Source organism: Manis javanica, chromosome 16 (genome assembly GCF_040802235.1).
Source record: "Manis javanica isolate MJ-LG chromosome 16, MJ_LKY, whole genome shotgun sequence".
Classification (NCBI taxonomy): Eukaryota; Metazoa; Chordata; class Mammalia; order Pholidota; family Manidae; genus Manis; species Manis javanica.
Window position 1 is genome coordinate 69,233,558 of NC_133171.1, and position 22,406 is coordinate 69,255,963.

General features: G+C 44.3%; 1 protein-coding gene across 2 annotated transcripts; it reads right to left on the reverse strand.

Annotated features, from left to right (window-relative positions):
• Positions 1-597: 597 nt before the first annotated feature.
• Positions 598-17,733, reverse strand: CD83 (CD83 molecule). 2 transcript variants are annotated; one of them, XM_017653340.3, is made up of 5 exons: positions 17,559-17,733; positions 17,358-17,473; positions 5,829-6,045; positions 3,469-3,575; positions 598-2,136 (listed from the first exon to the last, which is right to left on the reverse strand). In XM_017653340.3, the coding sequence occupies exons 1-5, from the start codon at positions 17,593-17,595 to the stop codon at positions 2,011-2,013; spliced, it is 603 nt and encodes a 200-aa protein (XP_017508829.1). In that variant the 5' UTR covers positions 17,596-17,733; the 3' UTR covers positions 598-2,010. The 2 variants fall into 2 exon arrangements, with proteins under 2 accessions (XP_017508829.1, XP_017508828.1); XM_017653339.3 differs by having other exon boundaries at positions 598-2,139; positions 17,559-17,728.
• Positions 17,734-22,406: the final 4,673 nt, after the last annotated feature.

Here is a 22,406-nt window from a genome sequence, read left to right on the forward strand (position 1 = left end):
TAAAGTATTTGAGAATGGAGTTGATTCCACTGAAAGAGTTTATAGCTTTTACAGACATTTTTGGGCATTCATCTTTACAGATCCGTTCCCCAAATGGATTCACCTATGATGCTTTGGTTACTATTATAATCATTTGTACTAGGTTGTCCTTATCATTTTGGGGGTAGTGGGCCTATTTGAGAAGCTAGAGTGAAACCCCATGAATTCCAGGTACAGAGACGCTGACTTCACACATCCTTCTGAAGGGGAAGCCCTCTTTCTTTCCATCCCTCCCACCTGTGGTCATGCATGTGGTCAAGCTGGTCATGTACTACCTGGTGGCAAGGCAATTCAAGGAGGGATTCGGGGACATCCTTGGGAAGAAGGTGGTACTGTTCCATAATACCTGCCATAAATGTCTGCCCTCCCAGAAGGACTCAGCCAATTTCCATCTCTAGAACTTCATCTTGGGCTCTGGGTCTCAAACTAGTTTATATCCTAGCACTTATCTCACAGTCTTATGCGAAGCTTTAAATGTAAAAAAGAACGAAACACTCCCTATTGACATGCATACATTTAATAACATACAAGCCGTGACAAAGAATCCAAAACACTAAATCATGTTGGCATCCCTTTTACTCTCTAATGTTAGAGCAGGCAATGTACACACCGCTAAAGGGCTAAAATTTCTTTGGAAAACAAGTAGGGAAAGTGCCAAGTTTGACAGGAGAAACCCAACAACTGCCGACATGTCAACGTAACATTTTGTGAACTCCCTTCTCCCCACAGCCCAGTGGCTCCTGTGTGTCCATGTCCTGGAGGACTTCGGGCTGGTGCTTCATGAACAGACTTCTAAGCTGGCCTCCCCACTTCCCCAAAAGGACTCATGCAGAAGACTATGGAAAAGTCCTCTTCATAGCCTTCTTTGTTTGGAGCGATGGAAAACATGAAAAATGAGAGGTGTCCTCTTGCGCCCAGAACACCACTATAATAAGGATAATGACCCACGGGAGTTTCACATTTGTATACTTTACACTTTCCAAAGCATTTCCACATATGTTATTTCAATCATCTCATGCAACAACCTTCTGGTTCACAACTAAAGAACCAGAAACGTTAAGGATCTCGTTCAAGATTATACAGCTCAGTAGCGGACAGCGGGGGACCCATGCTGTGGAACTGGCCTGGCATTTGGTCGGGTCACTAGATAGGTCTTCAGCCTGTTGTCCCCCTCTCTGACGTGTCTCTCTCCATATTCAAGTGGCTTGTCAGTTAGCCTTCATATCTAACTGTAGATACAGATTTCAAAAGGGGAAATACCACGAATCCTTCTTTGACAGGTATATGCAGATATAAAAATAAACATGGTACTCTTCTTTTTTTTTTTTTTTCATGGTACTCTTCTTTATTGCTTCTTTGTGGCTGTCTTTCCCTGGTGAAAAGACTCTGCTGAGAAACAGTTCAACCTATAATTTCTATGTAGACATCATACTCCTCCTAACGGCAATGCCTTCGCACTGGGAAACTGTTTGCTAAATATTTCCCATTGTCTCACAGTTTGGCCTGTCAATTTCTCCCACACATAAAACATCTGGGCCAGTACAAGAAAACACAGCAAATTCAAGATGTTTCCCAGATGTGGAAGAGGACAGCTGTCCTTAAGGGTTTATCATGGGGCCAGCTCTGGGCATTCGTATTTTCCAAGACCCTTTTCCAACTGCATCTCACCAAAGCTTTTACATGACTGAGAAAACTTCCGCAAGGTTGACCAGATAGCTGAATAAGATGCTGAGAAGAGAGCTGTGAAGTGGCAGCCCTGGAAAGCATGGTGGCCCCATGCTATGTGGTCATGTTATGGTTTTCAAAGTCCTGCTCACACAGCGTGGGGTGGTATTCACTCTCAGATGTTTCCGTCAGGTGAAGGATGTCACAGGAAGGATGTCCTCTTCAGTGTGGGGCTCATTCTTTCCTTGTCCAGTGGCATATCACTAAGCCCTCGACTCTGGAAGGAACAACCTGCAGAGATGCTGCTCATACCATCTCTGTCTTGTGGAGAGCCACTGGCTCCAACTGCTTATGTGGGGAGGTGACTGGAAGAAAAGCTCGTTCCATGGCAGGTTTAGAAAAATCTGGAAAAATACTCTGCTGTCGTGCAAACTTCTGAAATATAAAATAAAAGAGGTAAGTTGAGAAGTGAATAATTGGAAAACCAGATCGGTTGTCAACCTTGATTTAAACTCCCTTCACTAAGAACTGGCTGGAGAGCTCACTGGAAGGCCTCATGACACTGGTTAGCTCACGCACACTACGGTGAGCTCAGACTCTCTCACTGCTGTCTCCAAACTGTGACTGAGATGCGCTGATTACAGACTGGAGCCATTTCAAGCCCCTACTGTTAGTTAGCTGGGTAGAAAATCAGTGCCCACAGAAAACAGACATTTGCCGACAAGAAACTAAAGTCAGTCATTTTTTAATGACTTACCAGTGATTCTAATTAACTTATGTGCAAATAACCCTAACAACCCAATTGTAAGGTCCTTGAGGGCAGGAATCATGTCTTATACTTTTTTATATCCCCTACAATGCCTAGTTTAATAACTTGTATACAGTAGGTACTCATTTGGGTCTTTTGATTGACTTATGTTTAATATAGTAATGAGAGAGATGAGAACATGGCCAGAAAGGCGAGTATGTAGAGAGAGGGGCACAGTGAGTGAAAGGAACCAGCACTGGAGTAGCTCCTGAGTGAGACCTGTCCCGTCCCTAAGTAGCCAGCACTTCCTGGTGGTATGGAGACACACAGGATCAATCACTTCCTAGTGGGTGAGGCCCAGAGCTGGCCCTGCTCCCCCATAACCTGGGGCAACCCAGGTGAGCAGCCATCCAGAGAGGGGCTCCAGGTCTTTAGGCTTGACTCAGCTCCCAATAGTTCAAAGGCATGTCAGGGACGCCCACACCCTGGCCAGTCATCCTCCATGCCAGGACACTCCGTGTGCACCCCCTGCTCTGGCTTCTCAGGGTTAATTCTCAAGCAGTAGGTGGAAATCCAAAAATACAAGGGGAGAAGCCCTCAGAGGAAACAGCTCAAGGGCAGGTCAGGAGACTGACCTACCCTGGGTGACTGGCCTTGCTCACCTGTCTACTTGAAAAAGGTGCCTTTGCCCAGGTGGTGGGCAGTGAGTGCTACACTTTCTACCACTGTAACTATGAGGCCCTCTGGTGCCCTGCTAGGATGCCCTGGCATCTCACACTTCCTCCACATCTCTTACTGTTTTCTCTCCACAGGGCTCGGCACAGTGCCACAAGTTGAGAAAGAAGCTGGGGGCTTCCTGTAATGATTCTCGCAGGCCAGGGCCCTCAACCCGTCCAGAGTCCAGAGACTAACATCTCTCCCCATTATCAAATGGTTCAGACTATCGGCAAAACATATTCGGGTTGGTGCCCCAGGTGATCTTTCAATAATAACAGAGGTTTGTAAAAGATACTTACACAAGTGAAAATGATGAGTGTCGAGTAGAAAACGACCAGAGCCAACAGCAGTACGATCTCAGCTCTGTATTTCTTAAAAGTGTCCTCTCTGCGCTCCTTAGGGCATCCTTAAAGAAAATGTAAGTAAAATGTGAAGCCATTTAACAGGACTTTTCTACCATGACAAAAGGCTAAGGACGCTTTGCTCCAGCTTTTCAAAGCCTGACTTGCCTCTCCCTCCAGGCCTGTGCCATCAGGAAACACGATGGAAATGATGGGGTGACAGCAGGGGCAGCGGCCAGCACACACTCCCACTCTGTGCTCAGCTCCGCAACGGGCGGACACACAGCATCTCAGCGGACCTTCAGAGGAGGGCTGAGGGTCGCATTTACATGTGAAGGGATCGAGGCTCAGAGAGGCTGAGAGATGAAGGCAGATGGCAGAGCCAGGCGTCTGGTCCACACTAAGCCGGGGGCCCTGATGCCTCCACTGCAAATGCCAGGTGTTCCCTGGCTTTATTTTGTCTTCACAGCAGATACGCCACCATTTGCTAACCTGCACATTGTCTAAATTCCACGGTACTGTGCAGAAGGCTTGGTTCCCCCACTCAGGAGGCCTGGAGACAATAAAGCGAGGCAAGGGAGCCACCCTACTACCAAGGAAGCCGACACATTCTGTACAATCATTCCAGTCCCTCCTCCAAGGCCAGCAGCCAATGTGGGCACAGAGCAGCTCCCTATGGGGCTGCTGAAGGCTGGGGCTGCAGCACCTAGGCAGCAAGGGCAGGAAGAGCAACGCCATCAGCCCATGAAGGGACCTGGCAGGGACGGCCTCTCTCCACTCGGCATCAACATGCTGTTCGGGGAAGCGAGGTTGCTGAGTCTGCTTGGAAGGCCGCCTGGCAGGAGAGGGTTTTGTGCAGGTGACCAGAGGGGGTTCCTCCCTTGGGGCATCAGTGGGCCTCAAGAGCACAAGTGATCTCTGAAACTGGATCCACAATTTCATGCAAGAGTGTAGGGATGGATGGCTTCTCACAGGGGTTTGCGACTCAGGGAAAGAAGGGCTGAGAGCTGCTGTCCTAATGGTTGCCAGCCTCTATGCAGCGCTCGGCCTATCCCAGGCAGGGCACGAGGCCTCTCAGTGTGCTATCTCTTTGAGCCTTCACCACAAGCCTACAGTGTAGATACCATGATCCCCATTTAAGACATGAGAGAACAGACATTTCAAGTTCATCAGAGATATGCCCAAAGTAACACGCTAACAAGTAGCATGGCTAACAATTGAACCAGATTCAAATGACTCTAGACTCTGACCATACAATGTGGACAACATTGTCTTGCAAAGAAAGAAAATCAGCCCTTCTCTGTTCATTTCCTCTCTGCTCACCATATGCTCTCTCTGTTCTTCCCTGCAAGGCTGCTGTCATTTCTCATCCTGTGAATCATATTCATTGAGGGCCTACTGTGTACCAGGATACAGCAGAGAACAAAACAGGTGCAGTAAATGCAGTGAAGACAGACAAAGCAGTATAAAAGGCCAGAGACTGAGAAAGGTGTAAGGTGTGTGTGTATGTGTGGGTGTAACAGTGAACCAAATCCAAACACCGACCCCTACACAGTGACTATGTTTTTGTGAGTATTGGAATATTACAGTCAGATTCCTTTGAAATACCCAAAAGAAGGAGAAAGCAGCTATTGTACAAAATGAGGGACTCCACGACAACATGTTTGCCACTTTAAGCCTCAGCTACTAATAAGAGTTGGGCAAAAGTCAAATGTCAGGCATATTTGAAGCCACATTAAACAAAAGTTAAGGAAAACATCTAAGGAGATAATTCTGGTCTTAAGGCTCAAACCTTGGTATTACTTCTGCCACTGGAACATTATTTTCTCGATGTTCCCTTTCTCTTTGGCCTGAGTGGAGATGCTGGGAAATTCGGTCACTGCAAAGTGGGAGGGGAATGGTGTTCTCATGTGAAAAAGGTGGAAATAGGAAGCAGCTCCCTGAGGCCAGGTCAGAAAGTCCCAGGTAAGCAGATTATTATACAATCATATGATGTATTCTGACCATACAGTTTCTCTTATTCTTGGATGCTTGCCATTTGTTCCAGTGGACTCTTATGTGAATAAACAACAGCCAAGTCAGTTGTTTGGGTATATGTGGCATCAGCCCAAGGGAGGTTGGGGTACATCTGTCCTTATTTAAAGAGAAGGAAAGAAAAGAAAAAAGCAGAAAAAGTTTTGACAGCAGATTTTAGCTTTTAGCCACAGATGTGATCCAAAACTTCTGAGTTAGACTCTGATTGAGAGGACTGATTTTAGGACCTATAGAGAGTGCGCACGCATTTCGAAAGAAGAAAACAGGGCAGCCCATCACCTCACCTGTCACTTTCAAGATCACCGTGCCACTTGGGTTCCTCCACCCTCCGGGCCCCTCCAGAGTGCACCTGTACATCCCTGAGCTGCAGCTAGTAGCGTTCTGGATCTTCAGGGAATACAGCATCTCAGCAGCAGCCTCTACAGAGCGCCTGTGCTCTTTCTGGGGATAGCGCCCGCCTTGCTGGCGCACTTTGATCCTCTCTTCACCGGACTCTGTAAGCTGTTAAAAAAGCATCACATCCCATCATGACCTACTGACAGGACCGCAGACACGGGGCCTCCGTGTCAAGGTTCTACCACTTGCTTCCATAAAACCCATCTTTTTTTTGTAAAACAAGATACTGTGTGTTAGGTGAGACCTTTGGTGGAGGAGGAAAGAATCTACGAAAATTCTTTAAAGCTCCATCTTTTTTGGAGTAAGAGCAGGGCTGCATTCATGACTCTTTGCATCCCAGCTTCTGCTCTGCATAAAGAAAACGGTGCTGCTGGTCACGATGATGCCGGCAGTGGTCACGTGATCAGGGGCGCAAATCACATTTCGTTGCTGGTTGTTCTCTATTCAGTGTTCTCTTCTTTTCTTCAGAAACGATCACCCATTGACTGATACTGATTTTTGTATCCCTGCCTCTTACTTGGAAAAGTTTCTAAATCTATTAAATCATTGCCAGACAATTCAGTGAGAAACCCAGAATGCAGACAAGCAACGTCTCTTGTAAACAGGCCCCTGATCTTCAGGGGTGGTGTATCCCTGTGGTCACCCCACACACAGCAGGAGGTACCACTTTCTCTCTCTACCGAGGCAGGAAGACAGCTGGCAGTGGGGCGTGTGGAGATTTCCTGTGTCAGATCATTTGGAAGTCACACCAACATGCACCTGGATGGACAGTCACAGCTTACATCATTGTACGTGGGGCAGACCAGATTGAATGGGGAGGATGCCAAACTAACCTGGCTCATTTCCTTTCTGGAGCGATCCTTTTTACCAAATTGGTGGGGTCTTCCCATCATCTCTGACTCCAAAGATTAGGCCCACACTGCACTCACACCAATTCTCTTTTTCCCCAAATATATTTTTTAATTTGTCTAATTAACTTGCCCATTAACCCTCCACTAAAATGTTTTCAATCTTCTAAAATTGTACAGAGTAAAATGAGTCACTGTTTCCAGCACTCATGGGCAGCCCCCAGCCGTTTGCTGAGTGGCTGGGGACCATCAGGGACCCTGGGATCCTGTGGCTTCCTCACCCATCCCCAGCACTGTAACAGCACGAAAGAGCCACTTCAGGGATGAGCAGGTTCACAGCTCCTGGTGGTGCACTGCTGGTGTTTAAGCTCCTGTTCTGGGAGCACCCTACGACTCCTCTCCCACTTTTCAAATGGGAATCAGTGTAGGGAAATAAATAACCAAGGAATTAGGGAAACAGACACCCTCAGTGGCTTCTGCCTAATTTATGAAGTGGGGAATACACCATAAGGTCAGCAGCCGGCTCAGCTCCTGCTTCCCCAGCCTCCGCTTCCCGTTAGTATTCCTGTGGAGTGGGCTGCAGAGACATCTGGTGGCAGATTTACGGTTCCTGCAAGAAGCCCTGCTCCCCTCACTCCCAGCACACAGGGCTAAGACTAATGGCTTTTCTCAGGACCAGTCTATGAACATAAATCCCATTTCTTGACAGTCTCCTTGTGTTGAAATGTTCCTTCCTAAATAATCAAGGATCTACAGAGGGGGTGGCTTTAAGTGTTCAAAAATAAAGCAAAAAAAAAAAGATTTGTGGTCAAGAAACCTTAGAAGAAACTAAAGACATCACTTAACTTAGAGAACATCTAATTTAGCCCAATTTCTCCCTTTTCAAGCCTAATTAAAGGGCAAACTGCAGTGCCATCAGGTGCTCCTCCCACCCAGAACTTTTGACAGGTCAGGTGCCTGGGACCCACCAGGGCTGATCTATTCCAAGATGCCCCCCAACCCCCCAAGGCCAGTTTGAACTAATCAATTCAGCTTAGTCTCCGCAGTCTCCATGATGGTGTCTCGTCCTACTTTTCTTTTCTGAATTAACCTCCAAATGTGTCCCACTCAGCTTTCTCTCTGCTTTGCTAAATCCCTGCATCTGAAAAGAAGGAAACCTGGCTGCAAGAATTGTTTTGCGATTATCTCTGGTTTTCTCCTTGGGGGCCTCCCCTCCCACACAGTGACGCTTCCCTAAATTCAGAAAAGTCTGGGTGAACGTCAGTATCAAAACTGTGAATAGTTCTGGGGCTGGAGGATATATAAACAATCAAGCTTATTCCATAAGGATGGTTCCGCTGACCTGCTGGCTGCTGGGAACTGCTGGAGCACGCATGTGCAGGTGACCAGTGGCTGGCAGTGGCTGGGTGGCCAGATTTCCATGGACCTCTGGCAAAGCCTCCAGTTAATTCTTATAAAAGGTCTCTAGTTATTTTCAATGGCCAAAGACAGGGCAAGACCCTGAGGACAGAGAGCAGCATCACACATAGGTGAAGCAAAGAATTCCAAAACGACCTGCAGAACTGATTGACTAAACCACCACAGCTGCCAGTGCGATCATGGCAAAATATCTCAATTCTTATGGGGTCATCCTCCAAAGGCCCCTTCCTGGGTCTTCCGGAAAGACCAACAGAACTGAGAGCTACTTGGCTTAACTTGGGAATTCTTGCTAAAGTAATGAACAGCTCTCTTTGCCTGATGACTAACTACAGGGAAAGGAACCTTCTGTAAATTCATGCAAGGCACCTGGAAATATAAACTCCCTCTAGCTTCAAGCTGTAGGTATATATAATGCCTCTTCTGCTTCTTTTTGCCATTTTAAGATATACCTTCTCATGTGATCCCATCTGGGGAATCCAGGATTTATCTACAGCTGCAAAAATAGATGTAGTTTTTATGTTAATGTTGCATGCTCAGAATGGGAGGAGTGGGCACTAGCAATGCCAAGAGACTCTCTAGTTAAACGTCCAAATCATTATCTTCAACTTGGTGGGCAAGCAGCTGTCACACTGAGGTATCTGGTGAGTCAGATGCGGCAGAAGCAAGCGTGTTCAAGCACCAAAGGGGGATTCCAGTGGGAGGAAAATGGAGGAACAGCAACTGAGCCAGCCTCAACTTTGCTTTGTTTTATGAGTCCTCATAAGCATTTGTGCTGGCTCAAAATCAACCACTAGCAAGAGTGGTTCTTTGAACGTTCCAAATCTGAAAGTGTTTCACTGCCTCTCTGCAAAAGCATTTTAGGAAATAGTAATTTATAACAAAAGGCACCCTTGGATTCATTCACAGCCAAGCATAATTGACGGGAACTATTTAACGCACACTTTACAATGCTAATATTGTAGTATGCTAAACCACAACACGATTTGGGCAAATTAATTCTCCAAAACATTTGTCCCAATTATGTTTGAAAAATCCAAATTCCATGCATTAACTCTTATGCTGACAATCCTATCTTTTTGATTGAATTAGAAAAGGGTAGAATGTAGGACATCTCATTTCCAGAAAGCCTAGGGACTTCCTGGTTTTTCTCAAGGTCCCTAATTTGACTAAGTAATTTAAATAACATACTCCTTCTCTAAAATGGATTTGACCTTAAGGAAACCACAAGCCCTAAATTAAAATAAACTCTCCAATTTGATGAATACTAGATCAAGCAAATACAAGTACTTATTTTAAGGGCATGTGAATTAAATACCTTCTTCTTTTAAATGATGCACAAATTTGAATTAGAATGAAAGAAATCAAATTAATAATTAAATATGGCAGAAACGGAACCAATTATTTTGGTCAAATATTTCTCTGCTGTGGACAGTGATTTTTTTAAGTTTACATAAATTTACCCAAATATATGCTAACCTTCCAGATAGTGATATTAGAACATAAGAGGATGACAGTTCCATTCCTATATGCAAACAAGAATTTTGATCATGAACTTGAAATCCAAATTTATCATACATGAGATCTGTTCAGAATGTGACAGGGAACTAATTAGAAGAAAAGGAAGAGTTTTTTTTGCAGGACAAAATGTATGTACAGATATACACATCAAAATATTTAATCCAAGAATTTAATTAAACACATTTAAAGGTATGGACTTTAAGCATTTAAAGGTGGTGTTAAATTAAACTGAAATATTCCGATCACACTGAACAGCTTTTTTGTATTACATTTGTCGTGCACTCACTTTCACGTACCTTGGTTTCTAACTCAATTAAAGTGCCAATATAATCCCCATTCATCATAAAAAGAGCTCTTTATAATGTGCAAAATAGTTTGGCTCAGAGGTTGATGTCATAATGAGGGTAGAACGTATGAGCATTAACATCGTTTTTTTCTAAGTATAGTTTTATTGGAGAAATGATTTTCCACTTTGAAATTTACTAGGTCTAACAGACAAAGTTGGATTTATGGCTGTTAACAGAGTTATGAGTATGGCAGAGGCAACATAATTAAGAGCACAGGCTTTGGTGCTGGACAGTCCCAGAACCAAATCCCAGCCCTACCACGGCTACTTCTGCCTTCTGCCAGCTGCACGGTCTCAGGCTTTGTCTGTCGCACTGAGATGGGGGTAAGTATATCTCACAACGTTGGTGTGAAGATACCTGTGATGGGGTTTGTGCACAGTACAGCTCAGTGTCTGTCAGTTACACAGAAAGCCTTAAAAATGTTACTACTCCCTTTTTTGCACAGCCAGGGTTTCATTCAGCATTCTCAATAGTTCCCTGATCACTGGAACTCAGAAAGTATTTGCTGAATGAATGAGTGAACTTTAGAAACACTGAGCGAGTTAGATGGGTACTAGATCTGGAATCAAAAAGGCTGATGTCAAGTCCCACCTTATCCATCAGTTAGCAAGGCATCTTTGGAAAATCACTTCAGCTTCGAGTATATCTCCTCATCTGTGACTACCTTACCTACTTCATGGAGTTATTTTAAGTATTTAAGGAGAAAACACATACAAGTGCTTTAAAATTGGTGATGTTGATAATAGGAATTGCTATGTCTGAAAGTTTTCCATTCACCCACCCATCAGTCATTCCCTACTGCTGAGGCTTTTTGTCTCCTGTCTGGCAAAGTTGTAGAAATCCCAATCTCTGCTCTGGAGAGAAATTACTTTTCTGCCTACACTGTCTCCAAAATATCCACAACACCGTGAATTTTCTAAAGATCATCATAATACTGGGACAAAGCCTTTTAGAACTGGGATGTGAAGGCAACATGAGACCACGTGTTATTCATGCCCACCCCTCCTTCAACTAGCATTTTATGGGTCTTGCTAGATCTGAAAGGAGCACCCTTATGTGCTCTGAGTTCATGTCCAGATGGCATGACATCTGGTTCTAAAGGAGGCACAAGTGACTCCAGCCCTACCTCAGACATCCGTGACCAGAAAGAGCAGTTCTGATGGGCATAGGACCCAATCAAAGCCAATTAAATATCATCCAACGTTTGTTGAGATATTAGAAGAGGGACACAGTCTTTTCCTTTGCACTTGACCCTTGGAGGTTATACAAGTCTGCAGTTATCAGGCACTGTCTTACTGCCATGTGGAGGCTGATAAAAAAACCAACAAGAAGAAAGGAAGAGCTCAAAGACAGACTACAAGATACCAAGCCCAGGGTATCTTCATGAACCTCTAAATCCAGCTGTATTCACTTGCTAGGGCTCCCAGAACAAAGCACCACAAACTGAGTGGCTTAGAACAACAGAAATGTGTTTTCCCACAGTTCTGGAGGCCAGAAGTACAAAATCAAAGTGCTGGCAGGGTCACGTTCTCTCTGAAGGCTCTAGGGAAGAATGCTGTCCATTACTGGCTCCTAGTTTCCGGTGTTGCCAGCAAGCCCTGGTTTGCGGACACATCACTCCCATCTCTGCCTCTTCCTGGTGCTCTCCCTCTGTGTCTGTGTCTGTGGTTTCTCTTCTAAGGACACCAGTCATGAGATTAGGGCCCACCCTACTGAGATTAGGGCCCACCCTACTGAGTATGACCTCACTTTGACTTGATTACGGAGGAAAAGAACCTATTTCCAAATAAGGTCACAGTCACAAATACTATAGAATAGGACTGAGACTTATCTTTCTGTGGGACACAATTCCACCCGCACCATCAGCCATAACTGAAATGGGCACTGTATTTTGATTTTTAATTTGTTTCCATTTCAATTACATAAGCCAATATGTTCCCTTTTTTTTAAGCTAGTTTTGACTGGATTAAAATCACTTCACAACTGAAACAGTCTTTGGCAGACAGAGACACCTGTACCGCCCCATAAATTACTGTGGCCACCTCCACATGGCTGCAGCCTCTGGGCCAGGCCTGCTTGGTCCTTCAGGCTCACATGTCTCCCCACCCTTGGGGAATGAGACATTGGGGTCTGATTTGATTCAGAACCTTTGCGCTCCAGAACTGACCCAGAGAATCTGGTCCACAGTGATTATGAATTGTTTACGGCAAGTAGAGCCCTCTTTTCCCATAATATTTCCCCACCTGAACCCATAATCCTAGACAACTACCAAGGGTATACAGTAGATGGGCTGGTGCTCCACAAAAACACCAAGTGATACTGACAAGCCATGGGGTTATAAGTCTGTACCAGTACTGCATGGCACACACAACAGAATTTTACCCAAGAATACCCCCGTGCAAAAACCAAAACCAAACATATGCTTTTGGGTGCAAGGGGATCTTAGGGGGAAGTACTTTGCTCTGGTTTGAGCTACGGCTGTTGGTAGAAAATCTGGGGTTATTATAAGAGTAGCCAGGAATGGATTATGGAAACATTTTTAGACGGAGGAACACTTTTCTAGGTAATAAATCTCTTTTCAGCCCTGCCCTCCGGAAAACCCTCCCTACGTCACTGACCTTCTCCTAACTTCCTCCTCTTTGTGCAGTGACATAACCAAGTGCTGAACTAAGATAATACAGCCTCACATGATCCAGGTTCCCCCTTTTATTCATGGAAAATAAGTTTTTGGTCTTTTCTATCTAACTCTCAGCTGCATTCTTCCACCCCACCCTCTCTCAAACTGCAAGATTTTAGGAACTTCGCACTGTTTCATCATCGTTCAAAAATCTCAGAGATCCCCCACTGTCATCTGGCTGAGACACGGTTACAGCCCTTCCGAGGCAGCCACATTCCGCATTGCTCACTCTTCTGTAGGACCCCATGGACAGGACTGGTGACCCAGAGGGAAGGGAAGGTAAATCCATAAATGTGTTCAATCTGAGTTGAGTTAACCTGATGGGAGTTTCGCTGTTGTGAATGAATAAAGCCTCCCTCTGAAACTCATCTTCTAGGATGAACCATATTCTGCCCTTCACCACTAGAAATATGCTTTTCTTTAGACATATTTTTCATTATGTCATCCTCTTTGCTTAAAAACTTTCACTGTGTGCTGCTGTGCTGAAAGGATAAAGTTCAAGCTGTTACAGTTTGGCTTCACGATGTGTTCTCAGCCCACTTTCTAACTGTACCTCTAACATTATGCCCCTGCCATATAATTCTCCCTTATAGATCACTAGCACCCACTGGCTCCCAGAAATGCTTGTGAATTCCTCTATTCATGCTCTGCTCATAAGGGTCATATGGCAAGGTCCCATGTTGACCTTGAAAGGGCCAATGTGAAGCTCAGGACTTGGCACACATCTGGGATGTAGAAGCATTTACTAAATAATGAAAGTATAAATATGAGAGACATCTGAAGACTGACTTCATGTCTTTCACAATTTGAAGGTAAAGCCCATAAAAGTGATTTAATTGGGTCAAGTAGTGTAGGTGCCAATGAGGATGGTATGACTTTTCTTTGATACGAACACACACACACATTTTCACATTTCAGTGTTTCCCTATTAAAAGTAGGAATGTTTCCTTTTTCCTCCTAAAGACATGTTCTTAAATCTATCTCACAACAGAGGGCATTCTAGAATCAAGAAAGTACAGGGCATGGCATGCACTGGCTCCTTCCTGAGTCCATCAGACTTTGTGGCCCTACAGATCACATCTGCCCAGACCATTCAGCAGCCCCTACTAATGCACTCTACTCTCCTTACTACCCTGTTGCTTTATGGCTCATCACTCAAGATGACAGAGACAAAAAATACAGCTCTGCTGAGTAGATAAGCAATACACATGGAAAACAGCTTCTTAACAAACCAAGAACAAGCAAGATCTACGTATGACTACCCTTGAACTTTTGAAGGAGCCTCATGCAAGTCATTAACCTGTTCTCCAGCAGTTCCTTTTGTCCATGGGGTAGCCCATGACCTGCCACAGCCAGGGTTCTTCTTAATATTATAAACTTCAAGTCTGACCTATTCTCTGAAATTACAGTCTTACTTCCCCTTTCTCCCTTCCTTTGGAAAACATCTATCAAGGGCACTTGTCTTGTGACGCTTCTCTGTCTTCACCCCCACAGTGTCACTCAAAGATGACCCTCTATGTCCTCTTTCGTTATGCATCAGCATAGGCGGTCAGTGTTCCTAGCGTGATACAAGATGGGACTCTATCTCCCCGATCAGTAACACCCACTATATTAATGGTGACTGTCACCAAGCCCAAACCCTCTCATCCGTGTCATCCTCTCCCTCCAAACCTAGTGCAGCTTCACTAAAGAGTGTGAGTGCAGGATGCTCAGCATGAAGCATAGATAGAGCCCTCCAATGGATGTCCTTACTCCTGGCAGACACCAGGGTGTGCTGTGCCCTTGTTTGCGACACTCACTGTCAATGGAAGAGCGCTAGACAAATTGTTAACATATTCCCTTAAAATACCTCACCCAAACAACCGCAATCTACCCTCCACTTTGAAAGCTCAACCTAACTACTATCCTGATGGATTTGCTGTGTCAACTTTTCTATTTCTTCTCCATCGCCCACTCTGTCTTTAACAGGTACTATATAGGAAGGGACCCAGTGTCAGCTCCCAGTTGGGAGGACGTCAGTCCAAAGAGTTGGGTCCACTGGAAATGGGCTATCTCTGCCCAGTCTTGGCCCCACCTCTGACCCCCTGTGCAGTCTATATTCAGCCCCCTCCAGCTCCCTCTCACTGTACCTTTGAAACACAGAAAATAAAATGGAATCTGTTTCTTCCCAACTCACCCTAATGTTACAAGCACTAATGGGATGCTGCCTGCTTTGAGTATTTTGGTAAAAGGTCCAAAGAAAGGTCCATGGTCTCTATGGGTCTTCGGGTGTCACAAAGACTCAGTGCTAGTTGGACTGTGGCAGGATGCCCTGTGGTGCCAGAGAACTGGGCGGTAAGTGGGATTTTATGTTGTGAGCCATTATAACCATAACTGTGATATGCACAAGGCATGTGATTCAGTCTGGTTGATGGTGAGATCCCCCCCCTCCAAAGGACTCTCATCTTTCTTAGCCAGGGTACAGCCCGCAACTGTGCAAAACCTTACAAACCACACAAGTGGTGATGAAGGGAGACAGCATAAGCTAGGTGGGCTGTGGTTATCAGACTTACACTCATACTACAGCTACCTCTCTGCTTCATTGAAACATTTTACAAGAACTTTGTGGGTAAAAAATGACCAGATGCTTATATTCTGTAAAACAAAGTATTTCAGTATTTCACCATTGGCCTTATTTCCAGGACACTCTATCCATTTTTGTTGTACAAGTACAGTCAATGCAAAAATATAATTGCTGGGCTGGAAAATAAACAAATATGTACAAAATATGCTGAGACCTGTTAAGAAATCCTTGAAGAACCAATGCATATCACTTCGGAGGTATCTGATTCATTTACTGACGTAGCACAGCTCTCGGATCCACCACTATTCAATCATAGATTACTTCTTAAAAAAAAATAACTGGTGTGATTGTTCAGTGACCCTATTCCATGGACCAGCAGCAAAAAGAGAATGCCACAGAGGCTGTTATCTTTTCTTTTTTCAAACAGAGTTTTGAGAGACCTTCAGGGTATATCATGCAAGAACCATGTTCAGTAAACAAGCACATACATTATAGAGTTACATCACCAGCTGACATCCAAGGAGAGGCCAAAGGCTAATTGCTATGGCTAACTGCATCACTCCAAACAACCTTGTGCAAGATTTAACTTGACAACTGTATGAAGTTTACAGTCTGAAATTTCATCTACTTATTTCATGACCACTTTTTAATTACTCCTCTTGGGATATTAATGTTGTTTTCTTTTTTAAGTCACTCTGGAAGGAACAGTGATTTCATGTTTTCCCCTTTTAAAACAACTAACTCCCTGTCTGGCTAGCCCAAGGACACCTTTATTTTCTCTATTTTAAGCAACTGAGGTAGAAAACAGAGATATCAAGGTAGACCTCTAAGAAAGAACTCAGGCTGTGGAGTCAGACTGCTTGGTTCAAACACCAACTCCACCATTTAGCCCTCTGTGTAACAGTGATAAGGTCATTTCCCCTCCCTAAATCTCAGTCTCCTCATCTGTAAAATAGGCATAGCAGGACTACTGATCTCTTGGGTCCCCTGGAAGGACTGAAACAGATCATGTATGTAAGTATTTACCGCAGAGCTTGGCATACTGAGAGTACTCAAATATTGTTTTACAATATTTTGGTTTAAATACTATTGTTTTTAGTATGAGAACAATGTTGGGATCGTTGTGTTCCCTCATTCCATACTGAATAAAATGGAAATGAAGTAGGAACAATAACAAAGCTCCTTTCAGACACCATACAGTGAGTGCTCCAAGGCAGCAGAACCGTACTCAGTGTACCTAAGGGCTCATTAAAGGAGGTGAGCGAAGGGCAGTGGCAGACAACAGTGGCTGCTTGGCTTTGCAATGCCCCCAGAAGCGCAGTCTTAGAACCTGAAAATGTTCCAGTTGAGAGGAAGCCTTTAAAAAGCTTCCGTGCAACTCGATCCTCTTACAACAGGGACGGCGACAGTTTTCTCACAGGCGTGGACGCCTCTCTCACCCTCCCAGAAGCCCTTCTTGCTGGACCTCTCAGGACTGCCGGAGGGCAGAGCAGCCAAGAGTAAAGGAGGGGGCCCTGGGAGGATAACCCAGAAAGAGGATGACTGACAGGTAACGACCACCTATGAAACAAGCCTAAAACGCCTCTTTCACTCCTCAAACTGTCCACTCCCAAAAATGTATGGACATCGCAGCTACACACCACCAGAAATTCGCAGTCCGGGGACATTTTCCTGTCCAGCGTGCAGCTCTCCCTGCTTCCTGTGTGGCCTGCTGGCCACAACCACAGGTGGCCTCCAGAATTAATCCAAAAAAGCAGTTCGCGCTTGCAAAACGTATTATTAGCACCATTTATCTCAGGCTACCTTTAGGGATTGGGAGAGGACTGAGGTCCGAGGGGAACAAAATCTGTCGGCCTTGTATCCGGATGCCTACGGGGTTGAGGCGAGGGTCGGGAGGCTGTCGGAAGACTGCGTACTCCCAGTTCATGTGCGGTAGACGCCCCCCGACTCCAGGCCCCCCGAGGGTGGCTAGCCAAAGGGAGGCGATTCCCGCTGCCACCACCTGAGCCGGCGAAACCCCCGCCCGCGGGCCCCGCCGCGCTTACCTTGGCCCAGGAGACCGTGTAGGAGACCTGCGGGTCCCAGGAGGCGGGGCAGGGCAACTCCACATCCCCCGAACAAGTCACCTCCACCTCCCGCGTCGCGGGCGCCAGGCTGCAGGCTACAAGAGGGACAGAGAGAGCGGCGTGAGCACGCGAGCAACGGGGGTGCGCTAGGGGCCGCGGGCGACGGCGTTCCGGGCCTACCGCAGCTCAGGAGCAGGAGCTGGAGGCCGCGAGGCATGGCTGGAGCTGCCGGCCGGTGGCGCGGCGGGCGGCGCCGCCCTCTTGTACCCGCGCGCACAGGGACCTCCCCGCGCGCCAGCCCCGGGGAATCCCCGGCGGGCGGCGGAAGCGGCGGCGCGCTCCCCAACGCCGGCGGCAGCCCCCGGGATGCCCCGGCCCCGCCCCCGCACCCCACCCCCGCGCGCCCTAGCCCCGCCCCGCCCTCCGCCCCGAGCTCCCCGGGCTCCCCGGGCTGCCTGAGCTCTCTTCGCTGCGCCTGTGGCCGGGCGGAGGCCAGAGCCGGCCCCGCGGGACGCCGGGCGCGGGGGGCTCTGCTGGATTCGGCGCTGGCCGACGCCGTCCCGCCGACCTTCCCGAGGCGGCGGGGAGCGAGACAGCCCAGGTGGTTGTGTTCTTTCCACCGGGGCGGAGCCGGATTCAGAGAGGTTGAGCAGCTGCCCCAGTCACCCAGCCTGACGTGGCGCAGTTAGTGGTGAACACAGGTCCTCACTCTTTTCCAGATTCTGGGCTCATTGAAGGCTCCAAGGCTCCAAAGGCACGCTGCAGGTAGTCCTTAGCTCCCTGCCTTCTGGCGTGGGCCTTCAGACAGCCTGAGTACATTCTTCCGGAAAGGACGGCCTCTCCTATTAAAATAAAAAATACACACACAATTTTAGGAAATATCTAGATAGATAGATAGATAGATAGATAGATAGATAGATAGATAGATAGATAGATAGATAGATGATACATTAGATAGATAGATAGATAGATAGATGATAGATAGATAGATAGATAGATAGATAGATAGATAGATGATAGATTAGATAGATAGATAGATAGATAGATTAGATAGATTAGATAGATTAGATAGATAGATAGATAGATATCCTAGAAGAATTAGAAGTCATTTATCCATATCCATCCAGAAGTAACTTCTGTTATTAACATTTTGGCGTCTTTGCTACAAGTGCACAGAGTATTGTTGGGGGGTTCTCTGCGTACTGTTTTGTAAACTACCTTTTTTTAGTTTAATATTTTGCAAGAGTTTTCACATCATTAAAAACTTCAACGGCATCACTTTGGTGGCTGCGGTTTTACCATAAATTAGAACCCCGTAGATAGTGTTAGACGCTGTTAGTCTGGTGTTACTAATCTAGATAGTGTTAGTTTTAGGTTGTTTCTTTTATTATTAATAATACAAACTGCTGGGATTGCTATGATGAACTTTAACGGAAATAACCTTTGCTCTGCCATTATTTATTTTCTTAGAATAAATACGTAGAGGAAGTTGTTATAGATCAAAGGGAATTTACAATTTTGTTAAATATTGGCCAACAGTAACGCCACTGAAGTGCCCTCAATCTGTATTCCCACACCTGCAATGTCAGCGACTGCCTGTTTCCCAACACTCTTGCCAAAATACATTGTTATCAAATTTCTACATTTCCATTCAAGGGGTTACAAAGAATGGTCATGACAGTGACATTTAAAATTTGCCCTTGAAAGGGGCAATAACAAAAAACAGTCACAACAGCTGTAAGCAAGTGCCTTTTCCCCATAATCCTCACCAAGCTAACTTTTTAATTAGCAAAGTTTGAGTCATACAAAAATTAGTATAGAAAATTTTTTAAATCAAGCCCTTCAGTATGCAATATATTCTTAGCAAAACATCTGTCCCTTGCTAGATCCCATACCTGGGCATTGAGGCTTTCTTCCAACTTTTCCCTGTTATGAAGAATGTAGCCTGAAGCTGGGGAATGTTCAAACCCTCTGGCCCAGCAATCCTATCCCATTAGTAGATGGTGGCATCGCAGCCTCCAAATGCCAGTGCCTTAGCAGGGCTTGGCATTCTCAGATTTTTTTTTTTCATTTTGCCAATCTACTGAGTGTAAAGGGTTCGTTCCTTTTTGTTTCCATGACATTGGTTACTAAGAGGGAGCAACATCTAATCTTGTTTCGAGGCCTGTGGGTGCCCTCTTTTGAAGATTGCCCGTGCATATCATTTGGCCTTTTCCATTGGAGTTGTTTATAAATTCTGGGCCAAATCCTTTTTGGGTTATGCGCACACCAACTGTCTCTTCCAAATTGAAAGTTTATGTTTCACACTTTGTGGTGGCTTTCATGTACAAAAGGGTTTTTTTGTAAAAATATTTTAATGCAGTCAAATGTCTTGGTCTTCTCACTTAAGATTTGTGCCTCTAGTGTTGTGTTTAAGAAATCTTTTCCGACCCTGAGATCATAAAAACATTCTCCTTCATTTTCTTCTAAAATTCTGAAGTCATGCTTTTTCATTTGTAGGTCTTTAATCTGTTTAAATGTGGTTTGATGTAGGGGTCTAACTTATTTTTTCCGTATGGATAACCAGTTGTTCCAATGCTGCTTGCTAAGTCTTTTTTTTCCCCATTTATATGAAACAACATCTCTGTTCTGTGCATATTTCCATACATGTGGGGGCCTGTTTCTAGACTCTTTTCTGTCTGTCCCTGTGCCAATGTCCCTGTGCCAATATCACACTTCCTTATTGATTAAACTATAGTTGAGTTTTGCTATGGTGATAGAGTGAGCTCTCTCATGTGGATCTTCCTCTTCAAAACTGTCCTGGAATTCTTGGTTCTTTGCATATTATATTATATATATCATAATCAGCATTACACATATCAACTTGTGAATCTCAAAAAATACTGTTTAATCCATTCAAATTATAAACTGCAGAAAATCAGCATATTTAGAAAGTGAATCTACAAATCATCCATATTGGTGTCTTTGCATTTATTTAGATTGTCAACAATTTTTAAAATTTCATATGTAAAAGCTTTCTACATCTTTTGGGCTATTTATTCCTAGATACTTTTATATTTTTGGTTGTTAGGTTCACAGTATTTTCTGAATTTTTCTAGTTGCTCATTGCCAGTGAATAAAACTTTACTTTTGTATAGCCAGCAATCTTGCTGAACTGTTCATTGAACTGTTCATTTGTTAATAGTGGACTCTCCATTAAGATGTTTTATAGTTAGGAATTCTTTAGGGCATTTTCCTCCCAAAATTTCAAATGTATCATTTGGTTTTCATTGATGGTGCTAGTGTCTGACAGTAGAGTATGCTGAAGGATGTGGTCTATAGGACTCTGCTGTTTACCACAAAATATTTGCTGGCTAATGATCTGGTAAATGTGTCATGTCTTCTTGGAAGAAATGTGCACTCTCCACATGGGTCTGTCTCTCTGATCAAGCCTGCTCACTGTGTGGTTCAGATCTATAGACTTACCAGCTTTGTGTCATCTAAACTGTCAGTTACTTGAAAGAAGGTGTGTTCAGATTTCCCCCTAACTATGAAATAGGCTATTTAACATCGAAATTTTATCAATTTTTTGCCTCATGTAACTAGATGACTTGCTTTAAGTGCCTGCAAGTTATAATTATCTCTTCCCAGTGAATTGTCCATTTTCTCTTTATCTAGTGACCTTGTTTTAATTTTCCTGCATCAGGGACCACCTTTCCTGTTCTCACAACCACGCATGTTCTTTGGGCTGGCATCTTGCTAGTATTTTCTATACTTTTACACTCAATATTGCATTATCCTTATGGGTCTTTCTTAAAGTATGTGGTTAGAGTTTTCTAGTCCAATACAACTGGCAGTCTGTCTCTCTAATTGAGAGTTTAATTGTTCTTTTTTTCTGAATTCTGCTATATTTGAATTTCAGTCATCTTGCTTCAGACTTTATATTTAACCTAATTTACGCCTGATTTTGTTTTTATTTCTTGTTTCTATTTAATATTGACCAAATTGGTTACACTCAGTGGTGTTCTCTCCACTGGTTTGAAATTTACACATTCAATTTCTCCTCTTAAGTGATTACCTTTGTATAACTTTTGATAAGCGTTACTGATTTTATGAAGTTTGAAGTTAGTCAACATTGCCATCTTTCTCCCCAAAATGCCTGAATGCCTGACCTCTGCTCATCTCCTGCCCATCATACTATTCTGACAGTAGCATTCTGCCTGATTTTTCTGCTCCCCAATTAGTCTTTCTTATGTATTAATATTTGTTCAAACCTAATATCATGCATCTCACCACTTCTTTTTCATATCAGTTTCTTCTGAATAACCTTCCTGAGTAATTCTTTCAGCAAAGACATGTTAGTGGCAAACACTCCTTGTTTTCACTTGTCTTAAAATGTTTATTTTGCTCATATTCATAAATGATAATTTATTGTAATGGAAATCAATGGTTGTTTTCTCTTAGAACTTTGCATATATTATTCCACTGTTCTCTGGCTTCTATTGTTGCTCTTTCAGAGTTCTGGACAATCTGATAGTCCTTTGTAGACAACAGGTGCAAGTGCTTCTAAGATCTTGCCTTTCTACTTGGTATTGTTTTAGTTATACTATGTTGTGACCCATAGAGAATTTTATATCATTTAACCTGCTGAGATTTGCAGCTTTCCGTAGTTTTGGAAACTTCTCATTTATTCTCTTGGAATATTGCCTGGACCTCATTCTCTCTGTTGTTTCCTTTCTGAGCACCTGATAGTTGTGTGTTGGACCCTCCCTTTCCACACTCCAGCTCAGTAAGCTTCCCGGTACGGTCTTCATTACTCTGTGCAAGCCTCTGAATATTCCTCAGGTCTGTCTTTCCACTCACTAGTTATTTATTCAGCAATATGTAATCTTTAGTTTAACATATTATGTTTGAAGCTTTAATTTTTAAAAAATTTCTGAAGTTATATTTGATTTCTTATTTAACTCAGTCTGGTCTTCTGTTGTGTTCTTTATTACTTCTTTTATGACTTCTATAATTTTAAAGATGTCTTCCTTATAGTTTACCTGA